The sequence below is a fragment of the Glycine max genome, chromosome 8 (assembly GCF_000004515.6).
Source record: "Glycine max cultivar Williams 82 chromosome 8, Glycine_max_v4.0, whole genome shotgun sequence".
Taxonomy (NCBI): Eukaryota; Viridiplantae; Streptophyta; class Magnoliopsida; order Fabales; family Fabaceae; genus Glycine; species Glycine max.
In genome coordinates this window covers 43,801,398-43,825,905 of record NC_038244.2, presented here as the reverse complement: position 1 = coordinate 43,825,905, position 24,508 = coordinate 43,801,398, and the positions used below count along the sequence as shown (strand labels likewise).

The window sequence follows — 24,508 nt, the reverse complement described above, 5'->3', positions numbered from 1 at the left end:
TTTTTGATCTCTTTGAAAAAAACTTTAGCAATCATATAATTAATAATGTTCTTAATTATTTCTAAACAATAATAGGTCTACAATAATATTCTTATAAATTTTGAATATAAATATAAAATAGTATAAAAGTACGCTGACAAAAGTAAAAGGTTGTGTGTTAATTCCAATTCACAATTTCAAGCTTACTCCACTGTTGAGCACTTGAGCTACTTTGTCTGTGTTTTCTTTTCATTTTTTTTTCAACTGCGTGTGTTTCCATTGAAAAGTGTAAAAACCTTTTCTTTTCAAACTAAATTAAATTACGGGGTACATATTTGAGAAGCAGACCTTTAAATTAATGAAATTCAACTATATTAGTCTTATTAGAAATTAAAAAATTGTATAATAAATTAATGGATAATTATTGCCAATATCACGATACTATGTTATTTGTATTTAATCTATATAATGCATTATATTAAAATAATATTATTTTATTAATTCGACTATGGTTTAACTACAATTGAATCAATGAACCAATATCTTACTGTTTCAATGATCATTCTGATTTTAAAAATCTTAGTTTCTTATGAAGGACTAAAATAAGAATAAAAATAATTTAAAGAAAAAAATAAAAATAAGAAATTCAAAAGACTAAAAATAAAAATTTAGAAACTATAAAAGATAATAAACTCAACAAATTCCATTAACTCTGATTACTACAAGTTGCCTCTTTCTTTTAGAACACATTTATGGTTTGTACTACATATTTACGGTTAGAATTTGAGATTTTCCCAACTGTTTTATTAATTACTTCTGCAATGTCTGTTTTCTTTTTAAGCATTCTTTTGTTGAATAGTTACTAGTTGTGGGCTAAACATGCCTAGTTTTAGTTAGCTATAATTTGTTGTTTTAGCTAGTTTTTTATTTAAGAAAAATATTTGGTGGACCCCTAATATATTTTCCAACACCTAGAGAATAAAACGAGAGAAAAAATTATAAATATGATAAGTTTATGATGTGATAGGAAAAAAATCTAAGAGAAAAGTAAGAAATGTTCATGAAATGTAAAAAATTAAGAGTGATTCATATATCTCTATTCTCTATTTAAATGACTGGTTGTAACAGTTCAGCATAGAGCTTAAATCTTAAATAGTTATATCAGACCACTTTTGCTCTCTCTTTGTTTTTTTGTTCTGCTTTTGAGAGGGTTCTTTTTTTCTAACATATACTGATCTCTTTAGTTTAGATATTCAGATTTCAGGTCATCAATAACAAACTCTACAATTTGTCTTTCTTCTTCATTCTCTCTGACTCTCAGACTTCTACAACCACGCACACATTCCCTCACTCGCTGGCCACCTTTATGTTAAGCCAACAAGTCAGTTTTCTTGCTTGGTTTTTGTTTCTTTTACAGTAAGGTATCATACCATGTTCTTCCTCTTCTCTCACTACTACTCTTCCATGATGCACCATGGAACTGATTTTCTCCTCCAACCTATTTTCACACGAGGGGTGTCTGCTTCACTCAACCTAGTTTTGTTACTTGTGCTTGTTGTGTATTGGGTATGGAAGAAAGTGCAAGTGGACCACAGAGAAAAGAGTGAGAGAAAAGGATTCCGTAATGCTGGTTTCTTGTACTACAAACACAGTCTGGTTTGTAGCTTAGTTATTTGTGTGTTCAACCTTGTGTTGTGCTTACTAAGTTACTTTTACTTGTATAACAATTATGGTTCAGAGGAGCTTGTCACACTTACTGATTTAGCTCTCAAAACCATTGTTTGGGGTGCTGTTTGTGCTTATTTACATTCTAGAAACTCCGAGGCACAGGATCCGAGTTTACCACGTATGTTGAGAATTTGGTGGTGGGTCTATGCCTTTGTTTGTTGTTCTTGCCTTGTTATTGACTTCGTAGTCTATGCAAAGCATATTTTCTTGCCAGTTATGTATCTTGTTTATGATATAGGCTCCTCTATTACGAGTTTATTTCTATGTTATGTTGGATCACTTGGATGTTCTGTTAACAGTATGGCTAAGCTTGCCCCACTTGAAGAGCCCCTTTTGAATGGTGACTCTAATGTAAGCAACAATTCTGTTCCCATCAAGGCTAGAGGAAATGAAAATTTAACCTGGTATTCAAATGCTGGATTTTTCAGCATTCTTACTTTCTCATGGATCAGTCCTTTAATAACTCTAGGGAATGAGAAGACTTTAGAGCATGAGGATCTCCCACATCTTGCTACTGATGACAGTGTGGCTGGGATTTTCCCAACTCTTAGAAACAAACTTGAGTCAGAGTGTGGTAGTGTTAGGAATGTGACCACTCTTAAGCTCGTGAAGGTGTTATTCTTGTCAACTTGGCAAGGAATCCTTTTATCAGGTTTATTAGAATTCCTATATTCATGTGCTTCTTATGTTGGACCCTTTCTTATTGACATCCTTGTTCAGTACCTCAATGGGGAACACAAGTTTAAAAATGAAGGTTATGTTTTGGCTATGGCATTTGTTGCTGCAAAGCTTTTGGAGTGTGTTTCACAAAGGCACTGTATGTTTAGGTTCCAGCAGGTTGGGGTAAGCGTGCAATCAAAGTTGGTGGCAATGATTTATGCTAAAGGTTTGACACTTTCATGTCAATCAAAGGAGGTTCGTAGTACTGGGGAAATCATCAACTTGATGACTGTTGATGCTGAAAGGATTGGTGAATTTTGTTGGTACATGCATGATCCATGGATGTGTGTTCTGCAAGTTGCTTTGGCCTTGTTAATTCTCTATAGAAGTGTAGGGGTTGCTTCAATAGCTGCTCTTGCTGCCACTGTAACTGTGATGTTGCTAAACCTTCCTTTGTCATCATTGCAAGAAAAGTTCCAAGGCAAGGTAATGGAGTTCAAAGATAAAAGAATGAAGGCTACGTCTGAGATTCTGAAGAATATGAGGATTCTAAAACTGCAAGCATGGGAGATGAAGTTCTTGTCAAAGGTTATTCAGCTTAGGAAGACTGAGGAGATATGGCTACACAAATTTCTAGCTGGTACAGCAATTATTAGATTTCTCTTCACTAACGCCCCAACTTTTATTGCTGTGGTTACATTCGGTGCTTGTGTTCTCATGGGAATCCCACTTGAATCAGGGAAGGTCTTATCTGCACTTGCAACATTCAGAATTCTTCAAATGCCCATCTACAATCTTCCTGACACGATTTCAATGATTACACAAACTAAAGTTTCCCTTGATAGGATTGCATCATTTCTTCGCCTAGATGAGTTGCAGACTGATGTAATAGAGAAGATTCCTTGGGGTAGTTCTGATAAGGCAATTGAATTAGTAGATGGAAATTTCTCTTGGGATTTATCTTCCCCTATTACAACATTGAAAAACATCAATCTCAAAGTTTTTCATGGTATGAGGGTTGCTGTATGTGGTACTGTTGGATCAGGCAAGTCTAGTTTACTTTCTTGTATAATAGGGGAAGTACCAAAGATATCGGGAACGCTTAAGATATGTGGAACAAAGGCTTATGTTTCTCAATCGCCATGGATACAGGGAGGCAAGATAGAAGACAACATATTATTTGGTAAAGAGATGGACCGGGAAAAGTATGAGAAGATTCTAGAAGCATGTTCCTTAACAAAAGACCTTGAGGTTCTACCATTTGGTGATCAGACCATTATTGGAGAGAAGGGGATCAATTTGAGTGGTGGACAGAAACAAAGAGTACAAATAGCCCGTGCTCTATACCAAGATGCTGACATATATCTGTTTGATGATCCCTTCAGTGCTGTTGATGCTCATACAGGATCTCATCTATTTAAGGTACTATTTTTTAAACAATCTAAACTTATTCAATTCAATGCATTCTTATATATGCGTCTAAAATTGACTGAGTGAGTTTGGATCTCTCCATAAGAGTATAACAATTATAAGTTACTGCTTTTTTTCTATGTTAGGGGTTTCTCCAAGTGGAGCTATCCCTTGTATTTGTTACTAAGAATTAATAGAATTTTATGTTTCTGATCCTATGAATTTCTACAGTATGTTGTGTACATGTATACATCTATATGCTTTAAATATAATTCAGCATTTGGATGGACAGGATGTTATCTGACTTTCCATTTACGCTACACTGTTTCAGGAATGCTTGCTAGGCATTTTAAAATCAAAAACTGTGATATACATAACTCATCAAGTAGAGTTCTTACCTGATGCTGATCTAATATTGGTGAGTGATTCATAAATTTCATGTGGAAGAATTCAAACATGTTGGGAAGTCCAACATCACCTATCTTTAACTCTTGGGGTGCAGCTTATATATCTATTGAGCAACTTAATTTAATGCCAATTTTGTTAATTTACTATTTTCTCTTCCTTACAATTTATCTAGGTCATGAGAGATGGAAGGATAACACAGTCAGGAAACTACAATGATATTCTCAAGACAGGCACTGATTTTATGGCACTTGTAGGTGCACACAGAGCAGCTTTGTCTTCAATTAAGTCCTTAGAGAGAAGGCCAACATTTAAAACATCAAGTACCACCAAGGAGGACACAAAATCATTAAGTAAAATATATGATCAAAAGTCAGATGACACAATTGAGGCCAAAAGACAACTTGTTCAAGAAGAAAAACGGGAAAAGGGTAGAGTTGGGTTTAATATTTACTGGAAATACATCACAACAGCTTATGGAGGAGCTCTTGTACCCTTCATATTACTTTCACAAACACTCACCGTGGGTTTTCAGATTGCAAGCAATTGTTGGATGACTGTGGCAACACCTGTTTCAGCAACAGCAGAACCTGATATTGGAAGCTTTACACTTATGGTTGTCTATGTTGCTTTGGCTATTGGAAGTTCCATTTTCACCTTTGCCAGAGCATTTCTTGCTGTGATAGCTGGATACAAGACAGCCACTGTTCTCTTCAATAAAATGCATTTGTGCATTTTTCAAGCACCGATATCATTTTTTGATGCCACCCCAAGTGGTCGAATCCTTAATAGAGTATGTCATAATATTGTATAATTCTTCATTGGATTAATTTGAAGAGAGAACTTCTTTACCTGATATATGGCTTAGTGCATTGTTTTTTAGAAAATGATTTCTCTCTTTTTATTTCCTAATGACCATATTGAATGTAATTGTTGGCTAAATCTTAGTTTTACTTTATCTTGCAGGCTTCAACAGACCAAAGTGCACTAGATATGAAAATTGCTAATATATTGTGGGCAATTACCCTCAATCTGGTTCAACTCTTGGGAAATGTTGTTGTGATGTCTCAAGCTGCATGGCAGGTGTTTATAGTATTGATTCCTGTCACGGCAGCATGCATATGGTACCAGGTAGTTTTATGGATAATGTCTAATTATTATTAGAAAACAGTGACAGCAAATGTCACCAAATGCTTTCCGCATTGATTAAATATTTAAAATGCACTTAATTTTATCACATCTCTCAAAAGTTGAGAGGAAGAGAAAAGGATACTATTCTGCAAACAATATCATTATATGTACTATCGTGCAAACAATATCATTAAATGTACTAACAGAGTTATTCAATAAATGCAGCGATACTATTCTGCATCAGCTAGAGAATTGGCGCGATTAGTTGGTACATGCCAAGCTCCAGTTATACAGCATTTTTCTGAAACAATTTCTGGATCAACAACCATTAGAAGTTTTGAGCAAGAATCAAGATTTAATGACATCAATATGAAATTGATAGACAGATATTCCCAGCCCAAATTATACAGTGCAACTGCAATGGCATGGCTGATTTTCAGATTGGATATTTTATCTACTCTCACTTTTGCCTTCTGTTTGGTTTTCTTGATAACTTTTCCAAATTCAATGACTGCTCCTGGTGAGTACTTCAAAGGACATACATTCACTTGTCATAGTTCATTCCTTATGATACCAAGCACAAAACTTTATTCATTTTACAATTCAATTTATTTTTCAAGGCATTGCGGGATTGGCTGTGACATATGGACTTAATCTAAATGCTGTACAAACTAAAGCAATATTGTTTCTTTGCAATTTGGAGAACAAAATTATATCTGTTGAAAGAATGCTCCAGTACACAACCCTCCCAAGTGAAGCTCCTTTCGTAATAAAAGACAACCAACCAGATTATTCTTGGCCATTATTTGGAGAGGTTCATATCCGGGATTTACAGGTACATTTCAAAGATTATTCATTTGTTCCATTACGAATTGAAGCCTACAGTTACATTTTCTTGGTTACAAGTCTATTCTGGTTTTTATATTGTATATTCCCTTAATGAGGAAATGTGTGATGCAGGTTCGGTATGCTCCTCACTTGCCTATTGTTTTGCGAGGTCTTACTTGCACTTTTACTGCCGGAGCAAAAACTGGTATTGTGGGAAGAACAGGAAGTGGAAAATCAACTCTTGTGCAAACACTTTTCAGACTTATTGAACCTGTTGCTGGAGAAATATTGATAGATAACATTAACATCTCTTTGATTGGAATTCATGATTTGCGGTCTAGACTTAGCATTATTCCTCAAGAACCAACAATGTTTGAAGGGACTGTAAGAACCAACCTGGATCCACTGGAAGAGTACACGGATGAACAGATTTGGGAGGTAATTTTTTTATAAAAAAAATTGACACTATGAAGAACTTGTCTATTTAGGGCAAGTTATGCATATTAATTTCTTTAAAGAAACTTTCCAGGCTCTAGATATGTGCCAACTTGGAGATGAAGTAAGGAGAAAAGAAGAGAAGCTTGACTCCATAGGTGTGACTTCTGAAAACTTTGAACATTGGTGTAGCATGTGTTACAATTATATGTCTAAACTCTAAAATGTAGTAAGAATGTGTAACTTATCATTATGAATTTTTGAAGTTATGCAGAATGGAGAAAATTGGAGTATGGGCCAAAGGCAACTGGTCTGCCTTGGCCGTGTTCTGCTTAAGAAAAGCAAGATCTTGGTGCTTGATGAAGCTACTGCATCAGTTGATACAGCCACAGATAATATTATTCAGCAAACAGTTACGCAACATTTTTCAGAATGTACAGTCATTACCATTGCTCATAGGATAACTTCAATCCTTGAGAGTGACATGGTTTTGTTTTTAAATCAAGGTAAGCATCACTTCGTCTCTTTCTTCACGCATGTTTGGTCTTATTTTAAAGAAATAATCTCTTTTTTCAGTTAACTTCCCAAGAAAGCTTTTAAAGAAAAAAAGCGATTATTTCTCCCAGTCAAATCCAAACATGCAACATCACTTATTTTCTTTATTTTTTTCATCATAAATATGAATAGGGTTTCTCTTCATATGGATCCTGCAGGGTTGATTGAGGAATATGATTCACCAAAGAAACTGCTTAAGAACAAATCTTCATCCCTAGCTCAACTAGTTGCAGAATACACAAGGAGGTCAAACTCTGGTTTTGGAAATTAAATTGAAATTAGCCTCAAATCAGATGTTCTTCATGATGATACAAATTTGCTGGTGTCTAGTTAGTAAGGTTGGACACACTATATGCAGTGTAATGATACAAGTAGTTATCCTTACAGTGCATGTGGCGTGTCCTACCTACCTTACTAATGTTTTTAGTGGTTACACTTTATATTAATCTCACCGAGACTTGTTGAGACTCACTCTGTCACGTACTAATGCTCACAAATAATTTATGCATACTCTGTGAATTGTGATTCGGATTATTGCAATGTAAACGATCTGAGTGCAATCTTAGAGCCATTCAATAAACTCATCCAAACTCCATGTTCATGGAAGTGAAAATATTTGCCTTTGGAAAAACTTGCTTTGCAATGAGTGTTTTTGACAAAGTGTGGAATGTCATTGTCATTAGATGAAGTTTATGTAATAAGTCACTCAAGTAGCTTATAAGCTAGTTTAACCAAACTCAATCCAGACTTGATCCAAATATGAATTAAGTTATACACCCACATGAATAAACTGACAGGTTTTCTCCCTATAAAAATATTAAATTAACTTCCATAATGATTATGGTATATTTCGAATTAAATAACCCAAGCTTATATTATATTAATTTTTTTTCTCCATATGATTCATCAAGAATTAATTTATTTTTTATTTCTATACATTCTATAAATTTTTTTTTCTCCATATGATTCATCAAGAATTAATTTATTTTTTATTTCTATACATTCTATAAATTCCAACAAGAAGTTGATTTTTTCTCCATATGAGTTGATTTTACCTAATACAAGAAGTTTAATTTATTTTATTTTCTTCTCAAATTAATGTTGGTTGAAAAAACTGTCCAAACTAGCTCTTAATGAGTGAATGGCGTCCATTTGTAGTCTCTAAAGTTCGAAAGTTAAAGCACAACCTTATCAAAATAACCAAATGCATTGAGCATTAAAAGATTACCTAGAGTTGTTTCCATGTTCTCAATAGTCAAGACTCTTCAAATAAAAATAAAAATGGACGATCTTGTAAATATGCTATAATCGTGCATTAAAGCCAGAATCAAACTTCAAAATGAATGGCTGTAACAAAAGGATGTAGGCATTCCAAAACACAAGTTTCCTTGGAGCTCAATAAAAGGAATGAGCGTTTCTGATTCATAAGGAATAACACAACTAATGACAGTAAGGGTGACATTTGGCAACTATGTTATACGAATTCAAGTATTTTCCCACAATTACAAGGCTATCTACTCACTCATTTTTATTTGTGTTTGTGAACTTCTACAAATATACAGCAAAGATCAACATATATCTCCTTCTACCAATTCTCATCACAACATATATCTATGCTAGGGTGTAAAACTGATAAAAGTTAAGAGACTGAAAACAACTTTCCAAAGGCTTTGAGATCAAAACATACCCTTCAAATGATTATGCAAGATCTGGGTTCCAAGTGAGCTGCTCAACACTCATTCTTCTCAAGGATCTAGCCATGTGCTCATTCGATGCACGAATATGAGTTAATCTATTCTGCATATTTCTGAACGAAGGAACATTAATCGCATCAGACACGCTATCATGATACAATGGATCGACATAATAATTGACAAGAGCCTCTGCAGCATTATCCCTTAGTTCCTCAACCTCATCAACATCATTCATCAAGTCAATGAGAATTGGAACTGCCCCTGCCTCAGCAAGTGCCATTCTATCTGTTCCATCATAGCTTAGTTGAGCAAATGCCCCGGAAACATTCACCTTCACATCTTCACTTCCACTCCCCAAAAGCTCAACAAGAATAGGAATCGCACCCGAATCCCGGACCACAGACGTTGTGTGCTTGTAACCTGACAGATCCCACATCACATCAGCCGCAGACGCCTTTGCTTCATCATCACCTTCCCTCAGAATCCTCACCAAGTGCCCAGCAATTTCAACAGCATTAGCCTCAGCAACAGCCAATATACAAAACACATCCTCAGCTATCTCCTTCCCAGAAGGATCAGGTCCTTCAAGAAGCTCGGCATAAAGGGGGATAGCCCCAGCTTGAGCCACCGGCCTAATGTAATCAACATGAGCAGATATCACACCAAGAGAATTACCAGCTACAAGCTTTGTGGCATGATCTCCATCACGAAACATCGCCACAAGTACCGGTATCGCCCCCAATTCAACAAGCATGCGCCTAGCCTGTCTTGTGACTCCTAGCAACCCAATTGCTTGACAAGCCCTTTCCCTAGACACCATGCTCCCAAAACCAGCAGCCTCCACAACATAATGAAGAGCTCTTAGTCTAGTGAGAGCCTTCCTAACATCCCTCCTCAACGCCAGCACGCTCAAAATCTCCAACAAATACCGTCTAGTATCTTCGGTGCAAGAACTTAACAAACCAATGATCAATTCCACCCCACCATTGGTGGCAACAACTGTCCTACTTGCATTGCAAAAACTAACAATAACAAGCATACATTTAGTCAGTACCTTCTGCATCCTCCCTTCAGAGTGAGGCAACAACCTCATCAAGGAACGAGTGGCGCCATGTCCACCAATTTCAACCGCCAACTCACCATCACCCCTGCAAGCAATGCACTTCAAGCAATAAGCAGCAGCCTCTTGAAGTGTAGGAGCAGAATCATTTGAAACATTGTGACCAAGAATCTCAGTGAGAATGGGTATGGTGCGAGCTAACACATCCTCAGGGGCATGCTTAGATAAACGTGTCAGCATCACCATGGCCTTTATTTTCATACAATTGGTACCTGAGGCTATAACATCCTCATACTTTTTCAGTTCTTGTTCCCAATCAACGGGGTTCATAGCTCTAATTCAATCAGTTGAGTGACTTAGCCTAATTCAATGAGCAAAAATTAAAAATCAAAATTAGGATCCAAAGTACCCTACAAAAATAAAAAATAAAATAAAACCCCTTTTTTTATAAATGAATGTATAGAAAATACTAGGAATATTAGAAAGCAATAAGCAGACATCAAAAACACGAGATGGGAATACCCTTTTGGAAAAAGTGCCTGAATTTGAAGAAAAGGAAGTGAATCTTCTCTGAAAAATCAAAACTTGGGCACCAAAAGAAGGGTAACGAAAACCAAAGTGGAGCACCAACTCAGGCAGCGGTAGCCGGAGAGGGTCGGTGCTTTTGATTCAACTTGCACTGTGTCAATTGTAAACCATTGATCTTTTTTATGTTTTTGAAAGACATTGATCTACCTACTCATCAAAGGAAAAATTGAAAAAACAATAATGGGTATTTTTAGGTTAAAGAATTTGTCAAAAAAAAGAAACTAGGAGAAAGAATTTATGTCTTTATATTTTTTTAAGGAGAAATGAAAACTTTTGTATATGAAATTAGGAGAAAGTATGTGATGTTGTATACTTTAATATCAAATTGATTTGATTCATAAATTTTACAATTTAATATATAATTAAGTTTTAAAAATTATATTTTAATATTAAATTAGTCTCAAAAACTTAAAAATGAGATGTAATTTTCTCAATAAAATTATAATTTTACGCATTCAGATACTAAATATGAAATTATGTTTTTTACTTAATTTTGTAAAAATGTGATAATTTACCTTATTTTTTATAATAATAGTAAAATTCAGTTTATCTAAAAAGAATGTATCTCTGTCCAAAAAAAATTAAAATTAAGTGATAATATTTGAAAATGAAAAATTAAATTAAAATATTTTGGTAAAAAAATAAAATGAGAATGGGATTAGATCCTTAATAAAAATAAATATTTGAATTTATGATATAATTGTAGATTATTTATTATTATAAAATTGAGTTTTGCTTAGAAACATGATATATAAACAAAACCGTGTCTAGGGTGGATCACTATCATAAATGTTCCACCATGCATAATTATTGTGAATCCTTATATTAGTATCATACACCTTCCACACCAAAGTTTTTCCTATTTTACTCTGCCTCCCTTTCCATTGTCTCTGGCGCCCTCTGAACCTGCAATTTGTCGACGTGTTTTCAACGACGATCACTGCACTGGAACACTTACCATAGCCGTTTTAGTTTATCATAGCTTTTTCTTCATTCTCTTTGATTTTATTTGGTAATTAATTTTTGTCCAGTGATTGGTAGTTAGCATAAAAACAAAACCATGTTTGAAGCGAAGGGAGTGGTGTTGTTCACGTTGATCTTCCTTTTCCCTAATATACTTTACCTCATTTTTTTCCTTATTTTGGGTTTTTATTTTGTTTTTTTAAGGGGATGGCTCTGCATCCTATTGCCACCAAATTCTACATTTCAATTATTTATTAATATACATTGCAAATTAAAACACCCTTCTATCATTTGCTTATATTCATCAATAGCATAAAATTATGTTTCTGTTATGAAATTTGGTTTTTTTTTTGTCTTTTCATATATTGTCCTTTAAAATTATACGATTTTTATAATTTTTAAAATTAAATATTATCATTAAATATCAATACAACTATCATGCATTGTTATTTTAATGAGATAATATACGGATAATATGAAAAAGAACAACAGAAAAATCAAGTTTGATTTTGTCATGGTTACAGATATAAGTCATCATTAGCATCGATAGGAGATAAGAAAGAGCATGAATGAAGGAGGTCATGGTTGGTGAGAAATGAAGGAAAGAGAATGAAAAACAGAAGAAAAAAAAATTGACACGGGAGGTGCACCATATCAATATGGGATTGAGATGAATCTTGTAGTGTATAATAATTGTACATTTGTAATACTAGTTCACCCTAGACATCTTCTATAAACAACAGTATCAAAATAAGTTTTATAAATCCAGATTGCGTTCAAAGTAGAGACACCACTAATTAATAAATAATGAGTTTATTGGTTATATTCTTCAACAAAAATAATTCTCAACAAAACTAATTAATAATGAGTTTAATGGTTCCGTCAAAAAATCAATGAATTTAATAATTATGTAATACAACAATTTAAAATAATTTTATATTATCGTTCATTCATAATATATTAATAATATAATTTTTTAAAAATATAAATATATATATATTAATTATTAGCCATTAACTTTTACTAATAAATATTCAAACCTTTGACTTCTTCCCATCCTATATATATTGACTTGATTATAGTTTAAAGTATATGTATGGAAAATGATAAGCAAAAGTTAATAAACAACAGCGGAATATGATTAGGGGATGGGGGGAAAGCTTTCAACTTAGAGATAAACATTAAAGGAAAATGGTGGTGTGTTGGAAACAATGGGACATAGATGGGACCATGAATATATGTTTGTCACGTCCCTTGTTCAATTGTTCACAATCTCCTCGTCATGAGTTTGTGGCATATACCATCACTCAATAATACTTTCATTATCCTTTACCATAGGTACCACAAAATCTTTTATTTATACAATAAACCACACCCTCATTTTAAAATAATGATATGATGATGATGATAATTTAGAAGTTTTAATTCATTTTGAATTATTTGTTATTTTAAAAATTAAAAGTACTCGTTATTTTTTTTATCCCTGCTGTTTGATATTCTCATAAAATTAGATATATAAGTTAAATAAAGTACAAGATTAATTTAGTTAAATATAATTACTTTTTACTTTTAAAAAATCAATCATCTTAAATTCTTATAAAAAGAATGATTTTAGCTTGGCTATAACTGGCGCAAGTTTGAAAACATAAAGATAATTATCACATTAATTAAATATTAACTTTTTATAAAAATCATTTAATTAGTATCAATAGGTAAGTACTCGTAACGGACACAAGTTGAAAAGGACTTAATAAATAAAAACATAAAAAAAAAGATATAAAAGAAACTCGTCAACTGATGTTAATAGTATTGATATCAGATGAATCAAAAAATAGTATTGGTATCAAGATGGACCCTAAATATATTCAGAATTTAATTTTGGTCTTTAATTTTTCTTTTTCTTGTTTTAAAATCTCATTCGGCTATTCCAAATATATTCAGAATAGTCATTCTTCACGAGTAAAGTATAATCCACTGTATTGTAATGGAAAAATATAGGAGCTTCTTGTAAGGATTGAAAATGACAACTACCTTATACTAATTAATAAATTAATTAACTAGATGTCTCAATCATAGTAATCATTCATTATAGACACGACCATTTATTAAAATTATTTAACCACACAATATTATTGTGTGATGTCGAAAGGTCCGTAATGAGATTAATTATAATAATTATATTCAATTCAATTGTTCTTTCATTATCCCTTTGTAAGGGATAAAATTGCCTTTTTAATGGTATGTTGCGTGAGGAGTTGAGCAGGCTATAGTGTTGAGTGGGAATCATACTGTACAACTAGCAATAATAAGTTAATAATTATAAAATACCGATATATAAATATAATATTATTTTCCTGAGTTAGATTAATCGCATAAATTTCAAGATATAAATTATAAATGCACTTTTTTTTCAATATACTTAATTTCTTTCTCGTTTCATGATTTTTTAAACACGTTTTATGTGATCTACTACAAGTGCTTTTGCGCAAGTAATGGCATTTTATAAGTTTGCTTGGTATACACGATTATTTTAATAGCTTTTAATTTATGTCCAGAAGTTGTGTTGATTAGTTTCAATTTATGATATTAATTACCATGTATAAAAAAATTATGAAATTACTAGCTAGTTTTTATATTTTATTTTATTTTCATAAATTTATGTTATTAACTTATGATATTATTTGCTGTAAAAATTACCATGTGTCAATTAGTCATTAACTTTGATATTATTTGATGTAAAAATTGCCTTAAGAAGTACATCTCTTAGCCTGCCTTGTTGAGATGATGATTTAGTGGTTTAGTTTTACATTGATTATGTTCAAAATAATATATATAAGTGAGGATTCAAGTAATTCACACTTTAAAAGTCAATTTTGTAAGATAAAATTAGACCCAAATTCATATTATAAAATGATATTAAAGGTTATTTTAGATTTATTATTGGACTAATTATACTTGGTACGTTGGAGACAAAAAGTCTTAAGTATGAGGGGGAATGTTAGAAAAACTATTTTAGTGCGGACACCTTAACTTGTCTTGTTTAGTGCAACCTTGAGTGTGATGATTTAGTTTCACATCAGCTAATGATATAATCAAAATAGTATATATAAAGTGGGAAATAATTCACACCTTACATACTAATTTTGTAAAATTGAGTTAAACTGCAAATATACTTTTTGAGAATACTTACCCAACTATAAATGACGATATAACTCTACTAAATAAACATCATAACATCTTCACGGAAAATAATTTTACGCATATAGAGATGCATGTCATATAAAAATTAATTAATTCGTTAATAAATAAGTCATGCATGATATAGGAGCACACACAACTTCAAAGTCATTTTTCACTTCACATAATAATTTAAATAGTCATACATCAAATTCATCAAATTAACTTTCCTTTTTTTCTTAATTTGTAAACTTATTCTATTCTAACTTAGCTTGGTCAATCATTGTTGAACTAGAGTTCCACTTGATGTTAAAAACCAACTTTGGAATTTTTGTAGAAGTGTATTTTCAAGTCAAAACTCCATTCAAGCTTGTATATTACTCTCTCTATATATATTGTACACTCACAAATTAGTAGTAAATAAAAACTTAATTATTTCATACTTTCAATATGGTATCACTAGGAGCTTAAAAGCCACATTGATCCTTTATTTATTTTTTTCTCATGATCACTTACCATTGTTTCCGATCTACCCGTTAAATTTATCCGTTGGCCACTACCAAATTACTCATCTCCTTTAAGTCATAACTTTTTCGTGGTTATATAACAAGGACCACATTATGTCCTCCACCCAAAATTATTTATGATGGTTAAACCTTCTTGTTTCTATCTTTTTAGGTGGTTAAGTCATTTTGGTTTTGTCTTATAATGGTTAAGCGTGTTTGTTTTTGCCTTATGATGATTAATCATGTTTGTTTCTCTTAAGAGGTTAAGCCTTGTATTATGACCTCTACTTAATGGTTAAGTTTGCATTTGTTGGCTTTGATTGACATGCGGACTTTCTCATCAAAGATTTTACATTTTTGCGTCACAAATTTCTGATGAACAAGATTGACATTGTCTTCGACACCACCATCTTGTAGGGCATGTTAGACTATTGATATAATATATAGTAATTAGTTGCAAGTTGGTACAATTTAAATTCAAGTTATAGATGATTTTAACTTTGTTATTCTTTTGTACTCTATATATATTTCTTTCTTTGTACACTCACAATTAATAATGAATAAAATCATAATTTTTTCATCCTTTAATACATATAATCGATGTAAAATGTGACATTTTTTAAGTTGATTGTGATGTAAAAAAGTCATATGTATTCGTAAGTTCGGATATTCAAACCTTATTTCAAGCTAAAAAAATAACACATTTTAATTTTGTGAGGACAAAAGATGTAAGGAAAATTTTATAGGAACGAATTCCAAATACTTTTATATTTATGAGGAAAAAAAATACCTTTCTAAATTTTAGACTAAAAAAATTGGGCTAACCTATGCAACATTACAACTATCATCAACAAGCAACTGAGATCCACACATATATGCAGCCTATGCAACATTACAACAACTATCATCAACAAACAACTTAGATCCACAACCTCCATCAACCAAACAACATCATTGTGCTAATGCCACCCCATAACCAAACCCCAATCCACATCGCGATAGTGATTTTGGATCATAGTTCGATTCTCGCCGTCATTATTTTAAATTAATTATTTTAAAATTTTAAAATTAATAAAACATTAATGTTTGCTAACCAAAATCAAAAGAAAGAGTCAAAATAAAACTTTTGAAAATATAAATGATGAAAATGAAACATAAATAACTAAAACAAAACATTTAAAACTTAATGTATCAAAATGAAACATTTGAAAATATAAAGGGTTAAAATAAAACTTTTAAAACTTAATGTATCGAAATGAAATAACACTAAAACATAATAGATCAAAAATGACATTTATTTTTATTAAAATTGAGCCAAACTAAATCAAACTATACCTTTATCATATATTTTAATTGATTTGTACAATATGTAGTTGTATTTTGAACTTAATTTTATAACGAACATATGTAAAATATTTTGATTATGTTTGTAAAAAAAATATTTTGATAATGTTAAATTGTGAGTTTATTGCATTGAAGTGTATGACCAATTGACTATGGATGCTCTGAAATGTATTTTTTATAAGACATTTGTAATACAATTATTATTTCCTGTGATCTTTTATATTTACTTCTATGCTATAAATTAAATTTACATTACCAAAAATACTATAATTTTTTTAACTTAGATAGTAAAACTTTAATGATTTCAATTATAGAGCAACTCATGTATTGCTTTAATGGGCTAATAATCCAACCAATAGAACATATTACAGCGTGTGACGAAGAGACGCCATTGATGTATCAAACCTTATCGTTTATGCAAGCTCTTGCGGAAAATTAATCGGTTATCATCATTAGAATAACTTTTCACTTGACACTATCGGATCACTATGATTAACTTTCATCCCTGCTTGAAGGGTGAATCTTGCAATCAAGCTCACTTCTACCTGAGGATTAATTTTTGTCTGGCTCAAAGTAATCTTTTACACGCATCTATCTTATGCCCTATAGAAAGTGTCTACCTAATATTGTCCCTTGGACTATAGATCTTGACAAAGGTAAGAATCATGTATAATGATATTTCACTAATGGCTCTGGCCTTCTAAAAGGACCTTCTTAGCCATTACCTAAGTTGCTTTGGAAATGCCCAAAGTCAATCCCAGAAAAATAGTGAAACTTCATAGGATTTTTCATTGAGAGGCACATTTGCTTTCTTAACACTTTCTCTCTTTTCCTTAAGAGGTGCATTTCATACTAACAAAAAAATATCTCTCTCAATCATCTCAAACTATCATATATTCCTAAAAAATTAGTTCCAATTACATAATTATAAAATTTGAAGGACCTAAATCACACAATTAAAAATACATTGGGAGGCGGGGGAATTGACACAATTGAAATCTAGGAAACTAAAATATTTTGTAATACCTTAGAATTCGATTGACGCATGGACTAAAATTACATAATTGTGATACTTAAAAAACTAAAAATAAAATTAAACCTAATATTTTGTTAGTTTTTAAATTCAAAACAATTTTAAAAGTTTTAAAATAATAAAGTACTAAAATAAACAAAAAAATGATTGATTTACTTTAATTCAAATTTAATATTATACTCAATCAAACCAAAACACATTATCATTATAAATATAAAGATTAACTATCATGCACACTGATAAAAAATCACTTTACATTGTCATTATATTACAAATTATCGTTAATGTAATTTTTAGATAATTATCATAAAAATTAATAAATTTATCAATTATAATACATAATAGATTTAAATTGTGATTGGACAACATTTTTTTCCGGATACAACGATGTATGGCTGTTTTATACTACGAGTCCATAACCTGTTTTTTCATAAATATGTAGTTCTCCGGAACCAGTTCAAGAAAAAAAAGGTCCCTTGGATGTTGTGGGGTCAGTTAAATCTAAAATGGACCCACTTATGAAAACACAAATAAATATAGTAGGATAGAAGGCAAGAACCCTTTTATCATGTGGATTGTGGTTGTGTGACATTGGATTTATTAGACTTTAATTTGTAAGATATGGTATTGTCTCATATAACTCATTACGTGGTTTGTGTTCTCTCAACAAGTTAAAATGTTCCACCACAAACCAAGCTTTTGTGTCTTAGCCAACTTGCATGGAGCATATATGTTTCTTCTCCCTATGGTCCCCAACCAACAAGATCTAAGTTTCAGAATCTCAAGGATCCAACTCAGTGGTGCAGATTCAACTGGTCCCACTTCCTTATTTTAATTTTTCTCCCTAAATAGAGACACAACAAAAATCTAAGTTTGTGCCATACACATGTTGCCGACCTGCGCATATGATCAAGTCCTAATTTTAGCTCATTGGTGATTCCGAAATATTATCTATTATTATTGTTATTATTTTTTATATACAATCATTTAACTTTTTTTAAAAATAAATAAATAAATGTAGGGTGTTTTGGTAACTGGGGTAGTTCAAGAAGCAGTTATGGACTACGAGAATTAAGCAAAATAATTTGCCTGATATCTGTGATTAGTTAACAGCTGTTATGTGATTTTCAAAAAATGGGTATAAAGAAGGCCAAATATAGATGAGTCAGTGAATGAGTCACATAAATGAGAGTGTGTCAGTGCTTAGTGTGCGAGTGTTGGTCACTGGATTTAAGTGCTCAGGGAGAGAGTATAATCCATTGGGTGGTTTTTTGCCTCTATTTGGATTCTGGACTTCTTCAAAAGCATGCCCTAAGTTGATATGGCTCCCTGAGTGTGATGTGAAGCTCTGGAATTTGTAGGAGAGAGAGAAAAAAAAGGTTTTGAAAAGATCCGAGCTTTGAAGCACTTGCAGATTGTTAATCTCCTTCTGTTGTTTGATGGGTATGAACGTGGCTAGATTTTTAATTATTAATTATTATTCATTATCCATATGCTATCTCTTTTCTTTTGGGGGGAGGGGTTGTTGATCGGATGAGGATTCCCTCAAACCTTAATCTTGTTTTTCAACTTTTACAAAATTGATATAGCTAGTTTTTAACTTTTAATGGGTGTAACTTTTTACCTTTTTGGGCATTTGATTGTTTCTCAGCATATTTTATATTCATTTTCAAATTAGGAAAAAGGTCATTTATATGCTCTATCTTGAAAATACATTCTTTTTTGAAGAAAATCTAGTGTAGCATGAAGTTTGTTTTTCTTGTCTAGAAGGCTGCATTTGTGTCATGATAGGTAGACAGTTGCTTATAACTACATTCATGGACTAGCTAGGATAACTTTTGGTTGAAGAACATCACTTTTGTTTTGTTTTATGGGATTTATTGAATATTTTGATCATCTTGTTATTTTTTATATATATATATATATATATATATATATATATATAGTGTTTTTTTGCCATCTTTATCATTTAGATTGGATTTGTAATTTTTTCTTCTTATGTTATGACTCCTTTTATTTTTATTATTTTTAAATTATGCTCAATCTGCAATTGTGTTTCTTTATGTTTATTTTCTCAACAGTGTTTGTTCATTTCTGTTAAGGTTGTTTTGACTTCTTGCAGTGACGAAAAGCTATGGATATTTCGGAGTACACAAGGATTGTTTTTGACAAACTTCATAGATTTGAGCCTGAGAATGCTACAAAGATCATCGGGTATCTCCTTCTCCAAGACCATGGTGAGCAAGACATGGTGAAATTGGCTTCACTGCCAGACCATTTAATTCGCGACGTGGCGTACAAGGCGAGAACCGAGCTTCAAAGGTTGGCTTCTAGATCAGCCATTCAGCCAATTTCACTTCCCACCAACTCTCAACAATGTTTAAGCCATTTGTCAGTAATCTCCCCTACTTCGGTAATCACCCCTGGCACTCTTACTTCACCAGCAAGCTTCCAGGTTCAATCTCCCTATTGGGATCCTCAGTCTGCTAGCAATACTAATGCAGAATTCATGGCACTAGGTTATGTGGATTCTATCTCAGAACTTCAAAAGCAGACACCTTTGTTCAGTTTAGAGAATCATATGGATACTATGAACTCCGGAACTGCTGGGATTGCTAATGATTACTATGGCTTAGATGCTTCATCAGCTAGTAATTTGGGTGGAAAAAATGGAAGGTTTGAATTTCCAGTCAAGACCTGTCACTATTTCAACAAAGGGTTTTGTAAGCATGGAAATAGCTGTAGATATTATCACGAACAAGGCGCCCCAGATATGTTCTCTCACATGTATGGAAATGATATTTTTAATGATGATCAGGTGATTTCACCTGGGTCACTAGCACAATTAGAGTCAGAAATTGTTGAACTCCTGAAACTTAAAAAAGGAGGTTCCATATCAATTGCTTCCCTTCCAATGGCATACTATGACAGGTACAAAAAAGTGCTGCAGGCAGACGGCTACCTGACTGAGAGCCAGAGACATGGTAAGTCTGGCTACAGTTTGACAAAGCTTCTTGCACGGTTGAAAAATAGTATTCGGCTAATTGACAGGTGAAGACTTTTAATTTTCACATGTATTCTTATGTTATAAATTTATTCAATACTTCTTACTCCAATTTTCCTTTTGAAATGGTTGATTAGCAGGCCTCATGGGCAGCATTCAGTTGTTCTGGCAGAAGATGCTCCAAAGTTCAATGGAAAGGTAGATTATGCTAAATACATTAGCGCATCGCGACAGATATACCTGACATTTCCAGCTGACAGCACTTTTAGCGAGGGTGATGTTTCAAACTACTTTAGGTATACGAATGTAACTATAAATGAATGGCTCAAACTTCTTTGTAGTTAATTTTGTGATGGAAAATTCAAATTGCTTTAACATGTTTTCCTGTGTAGTACTTTTGGGAAAGTTGAAGATGTAAGGATTCCGAGCCAAGAGAGAAGGATGTTTGGATTTGTAACATTTGATGATCCTGAAACTGTTAAAGTAATTTTGGATAAGGGAAATCCCCATTATGTTTGTGAATCCCGGGTTCTTGTGAAACCTTATAAGGAGAAGCCAAAACTTATGCTCAGGTGAATTCCTTGCTGTTCTTCCTTTTGCCAATGAAACTTCATTGCTTTTGCTTGAAGCTTGAAATGACTGTATAATATCATTAGAGAAATGTTATTTGTACAACAATTCATACAACAAATTTTACAACTGAGATAGAGAAAAATATAGAAGAGAGAGAAGAGTGAGATGTAATAAATGTTATGATGGAGATAGATAGATAGATAGATACTAAATGTTGTTGTATAAACTGTTGTATGAATAACACAACTCTTATCGTTAATCTCGACAAAAAGATTTCCTGTGTGTATCTCTAATACCTTGTTGACCCTCTCTGGAGAATGCTAATATACAAGTTTTGAGTTTAGCATCATAGTTCCTCAAAGATATTAGCCTCAAGCACCAAAGCATGTGTAGTTGTGGTTAGTGGATGATTATTTGAAGTCTCAAAATTCACCTATTCACTTTTACTCTATATCCTTTATGTCATAAAATGAGACATTGACTAATGCTATTACCATGAATCAGTATTCACATTTTAAGATCTTAGTAGCTGCTGAAGGCTGAAGCACCTTTTAACAAGATTCTGTCTTTGTCGACTGAATAAAATAAAAAGAAGAAGAAGATTCTGTCTTTACCATTAATGTTATTTTCTTATATGATTTTCAATTCGGATGCAGGAAGAACTCTGATAGGATCGAGCATTCTGCTTATTATTCACCACACTATGTAGACATTGACACTGAACCTACCTCAAGTGAGCATCATATTCTTGGAACCTAGATTTTTCTCCTCCCAGTCATGTATCAATTCTGTGATTATGATATGCATATGCTCTTCTTTCAGTTTGTTTCCTTATGTGTAAGAGGCCTTTGTACTAATACACAATTTTTTTAGTTCCAAGAAGTTGTAGGAAACCTCGATTTCTGAGGAGGCAGCTCATTAACCAGCAAGAGGAGGCAGCACTTGAATTTCAGAGACAACGTTTTGCAGAGCTGCAACTGGCCCAAAAATCATTGTCCACTTCACCCCATTTAGGCTTCAACATGGACGGGTTAAAAGTTTCGGATGGTGTGTAGTAATATACTATCATGGATTGCATATTTTTTGCATGACCAGTTTCATTACAGTTCTCTTTTCCTATCCTCACTATTATAGTCTCTTGCATCTTTCATGCAGAACATTTCAATGTCCAGTCTGCAGAACCTCACAGTCATGCTCCGAATGACATAGCTGGATATACAGATAACAATTACACTGATGAGGACAGGTATGAATCATTTCCTAATAGCGTTATCCTGATACGCAACAATCGCTAGCCCACCTAATTATATTCAATTAATAGGTTATAATAATTTCCACACATTCTGATATTCTCTCAATCCCTTGCTTAAACCTACTTAAACACTTGTTTCTAAATGTTATTAAACATGTCTTTCCTCCGATAATTTTACCAAGAATTTGACCACTTTCTTCTTTGTTTTACTCATTCATAGTGGATGATATTATAGTTTCCAAACATGTCTTATGGCATCTGCACCTTTTTTTCTGACACAATTAAAAAAATTTAACTCATTATCTTAAAAAAATTATTTTATGCAGCAATCAAGGTCTGAACCTCCCAGACAGCCCCTTTGCATTTCCAGTAGATAGTGGAATTTCAGCAGTAATGTAGTTTGAGAAACACATACAAGACTACAAGAGAAATATAGAGATAAATGTAGCTCCAGGCCAAAGGCAATATCTCTAGTTTCATACATAATGCAGTCCTTTTGTTGATCTCTTTTCTCAACTAGCTCACCAGTTTAGTCAAATGGCAAGTACATAAAAGCTGAAGACTACTCTTCACAACTGAATTGGTGGAATTAACAATAACTTAGTGACACATGTAAGAAGGTTATAGTTTTTTTTTTAATCATAGAAAAAACACGAGGTTTGGTTTCTAGAATATGACAGTATGAGTAACCAATTACTCTCTAAGAATAAGTATAATAATTACAATAATATTTTATACATTCCAAGTATTTGGTTTTCTTTACCTGCTTTTGGATGGCTGATTCTATGTCACTGCCATGATTAAATTCTAGGAGTTCCCTAGATTTAGTAAGCTGAATATTTTACTTGCTAATGCCTTAATGCTATCCAAAAGGACAAAATCACTTTCCCTAATTGTTTTATTTCTTGATGCCCAAGAAAGTATTTGTTGTTTATTTATTATTTAGTTATTCATAATTTAAGTAGGCAGAGCTTGTATATATTGCTGTAAGTTTTTAGTTTCAAACTTTGTTTCTCCAAGGATACCTGTGTAAATTGAATGGGATCTTGCCATCAAAGGTATTGGTTTGATATAGCCACCAGTAGGCATGGGCAAAAAAGTCCAATATCCTAATATGATATAATTCTCAATCTAATCCAATCTGTTCTAAATTACTTTAATGGATTGGACTTTTAAAACCCATCCACATCTTATTTCAGTTTAAAGATCCAAAATTTATTATCTGATACATGCATCTTAAGTGGACATCTGAATCCAAACCATGCCCACCCCTAGTCACGCTGTCGTTTCGTGACCGTGGGAGAGTTTCCAGAACGCATGGGACAGCCTGTGTGCCAGGTTTTCATAGATTATGTGCTGCACTTGTATTAAATGGTTGCATTTGATGGATGATATTGTATTTACTTTCTGTTTTACAAAGTGACTTGTTTGGGTGAAAATTTAAATTGACGTCTGTTTTTGTTTTGGTTGTCTTCAATGTTGGTGGCTTTCCTTGTTAAATGTTGTTGGAAATTTTTATCGATAAAAATCAATAATTATATTTTTTTTTTTAGTATTTAGTGATTATGGAAGTCTGTTGAGCTAGATATTTATTTTTTAAAAATAGAAAAAGTAAGATTAATTTAAATTAAGGCAAATATATTATTTGAAAATGTATAATTGGAAAATTAATGTAATTATTAAATACATATATAATTAAGGTAATTAATTAAAAGTATTATATATAATTTATAATTTACTTTTCATTAAAAGTGTATTTTTAAGTTGTTAAATAATACACATTTAATTAAAAAATATTATCAAATTATTTATAATCTAGAATCTTTTTTGTTACTGACCATGATCTTTGTCAAGGACTATATATTACTTATGTCAATGGTTGATCAACAATCTATTATTTAAAAAAGTTCTCTGATTTGTATATATTATAGATGCAGCTATAGAAATAAATTAGAAGAAGTATATTATAAATTATAGATATTTAGCATTTAATTACTAAAATTTGATATTTGAAGTAATTCTTATTAAGTTCAAGTGAACACCTACTAAGTTTTCACTTTTTAACATTTAATTATTAAAATTAGTAAAAAAACAATTTATATAATATTTAAGTGGATATAGATTGAATATGACCAAATTCATATCCACTTAAATAGATTGGATTTTGAATCCAAATTATTTTT

The 24,508-nt window shown here is 32.2% G+C and overlaps 3 protein-coding genes across 11 annotated transcripts; 2 read left to right on the top strand and 1 right to left on the bottom strand.

The window, feature by feature from the left end:
• The first annotated feature begins 1,033 nt into the window (after positions 1–1,033).
• LOC106794105 (ABC transporter C family member 3) lies at positions 1,034–7,762 on the top strand. 3 transcript variants are annotated; one of them, XM_041004764.1, is made up of 11 exons: positions 1,038–1,360; positions 2,007–3,789; positions 4,109–4,195; positions 4,358–4,975; positions 5,149–5,313; positions 5,539–5,833; positions 5,934–6,148; positions 6,274–6,579; positions 6,671–6,734; positions 6,843–7,082; positions 7,290–7,762. In XM_041004764.1, exons 2-11 carry the CDS (start codon positions 2,008–2,010, stop codon positions 7,400–7,402), a joined length of 3,885 nt encoding a protein of 1,294 aa, XP_040860698.1. In that variant the 5' UTR covers positions 1,038–1,360; position 2,007; the 3' UTR covers positions 7,403–7,762. The 3 variants fall into 3 exon arrangements, with proteins under 3 accessions (XP_006586124.1, XP_006586123.1, XP_040860698.1); XM_006586060.4 differs by having other exon boundaries at positions 1,036–3,789; XM_006586061.4 differs by lacking the exon at positions 7,290–7,762 and having other exon boundaries at positions 1,034–3,789; positions 6,851–6,974.
• Positions 7,763–8,530: 768 nt separating this feature from the next.
• Positions 8,531–10,647, bottom strand: LOC100819735 (vacuolar protein 8). The gene is made up of 2 exons (XM_003530737.5): positions 10,408–10,647; positions 8,531–10,246 (listed from the first exon to the last, which is right to left on the bottom strand). Exon 2 carries the CDS (start codon positions 10,213–10,215, stop codon positions 8,830–8,832), a length of 1,386 nt encoding a protein of 461 aa, XP_003530785.1. The 5' UTR covers positions 10,216–10,246; positions 10,408–10,647; the 3' UTR covers positions 8,531–8,829.
• Positions 10,648–18,074: 7,427 nt separating this feature from the next.
• LOC100806206 (zinc finger CCCH domain-containing protein 18) lies at positions 18,075–23,071 on the top strand. 7 transcript variants are annotated; one of them, XM_003532115.5, is made up of 8 exons: positions 18,075–18,939; positions 19,619–20,547; positions 20,641–20,796; positions 20,893–21,072; positions 21,730–21,806; positions 21,947–22,120; positions 22,229–22,319; positions 22,652–23,071. In XM_003532115.5, the coding sequence occupies exons 2-8, from the start codon at positions 19,631–19,633 to the stop codon at positions 22,722–22,724; spliced, it is 1,668 nt and encodes a 555-aa protein (XP_003532163.1). In that variant the 5' UTR covers positions 18,075–18,939; positions 19,619–19,630; the 3' UTR covers positions 22,725–23,071. The 7 variants fall into 7 exon arrangements, with proteins under 7 accessions (XP_003532163.1, XP_014634914.1, XP_006586120.1 ...); XM_014779428.3 differs by having other exon boundaries at positions 22,208–22,319; XM_006586057.4 differs by having other exon boundaries at positions 20,638–20,796.
• The last annotated feature ends 1,437 nt before the right edge of the window (positions 23,072–24,508 follow it).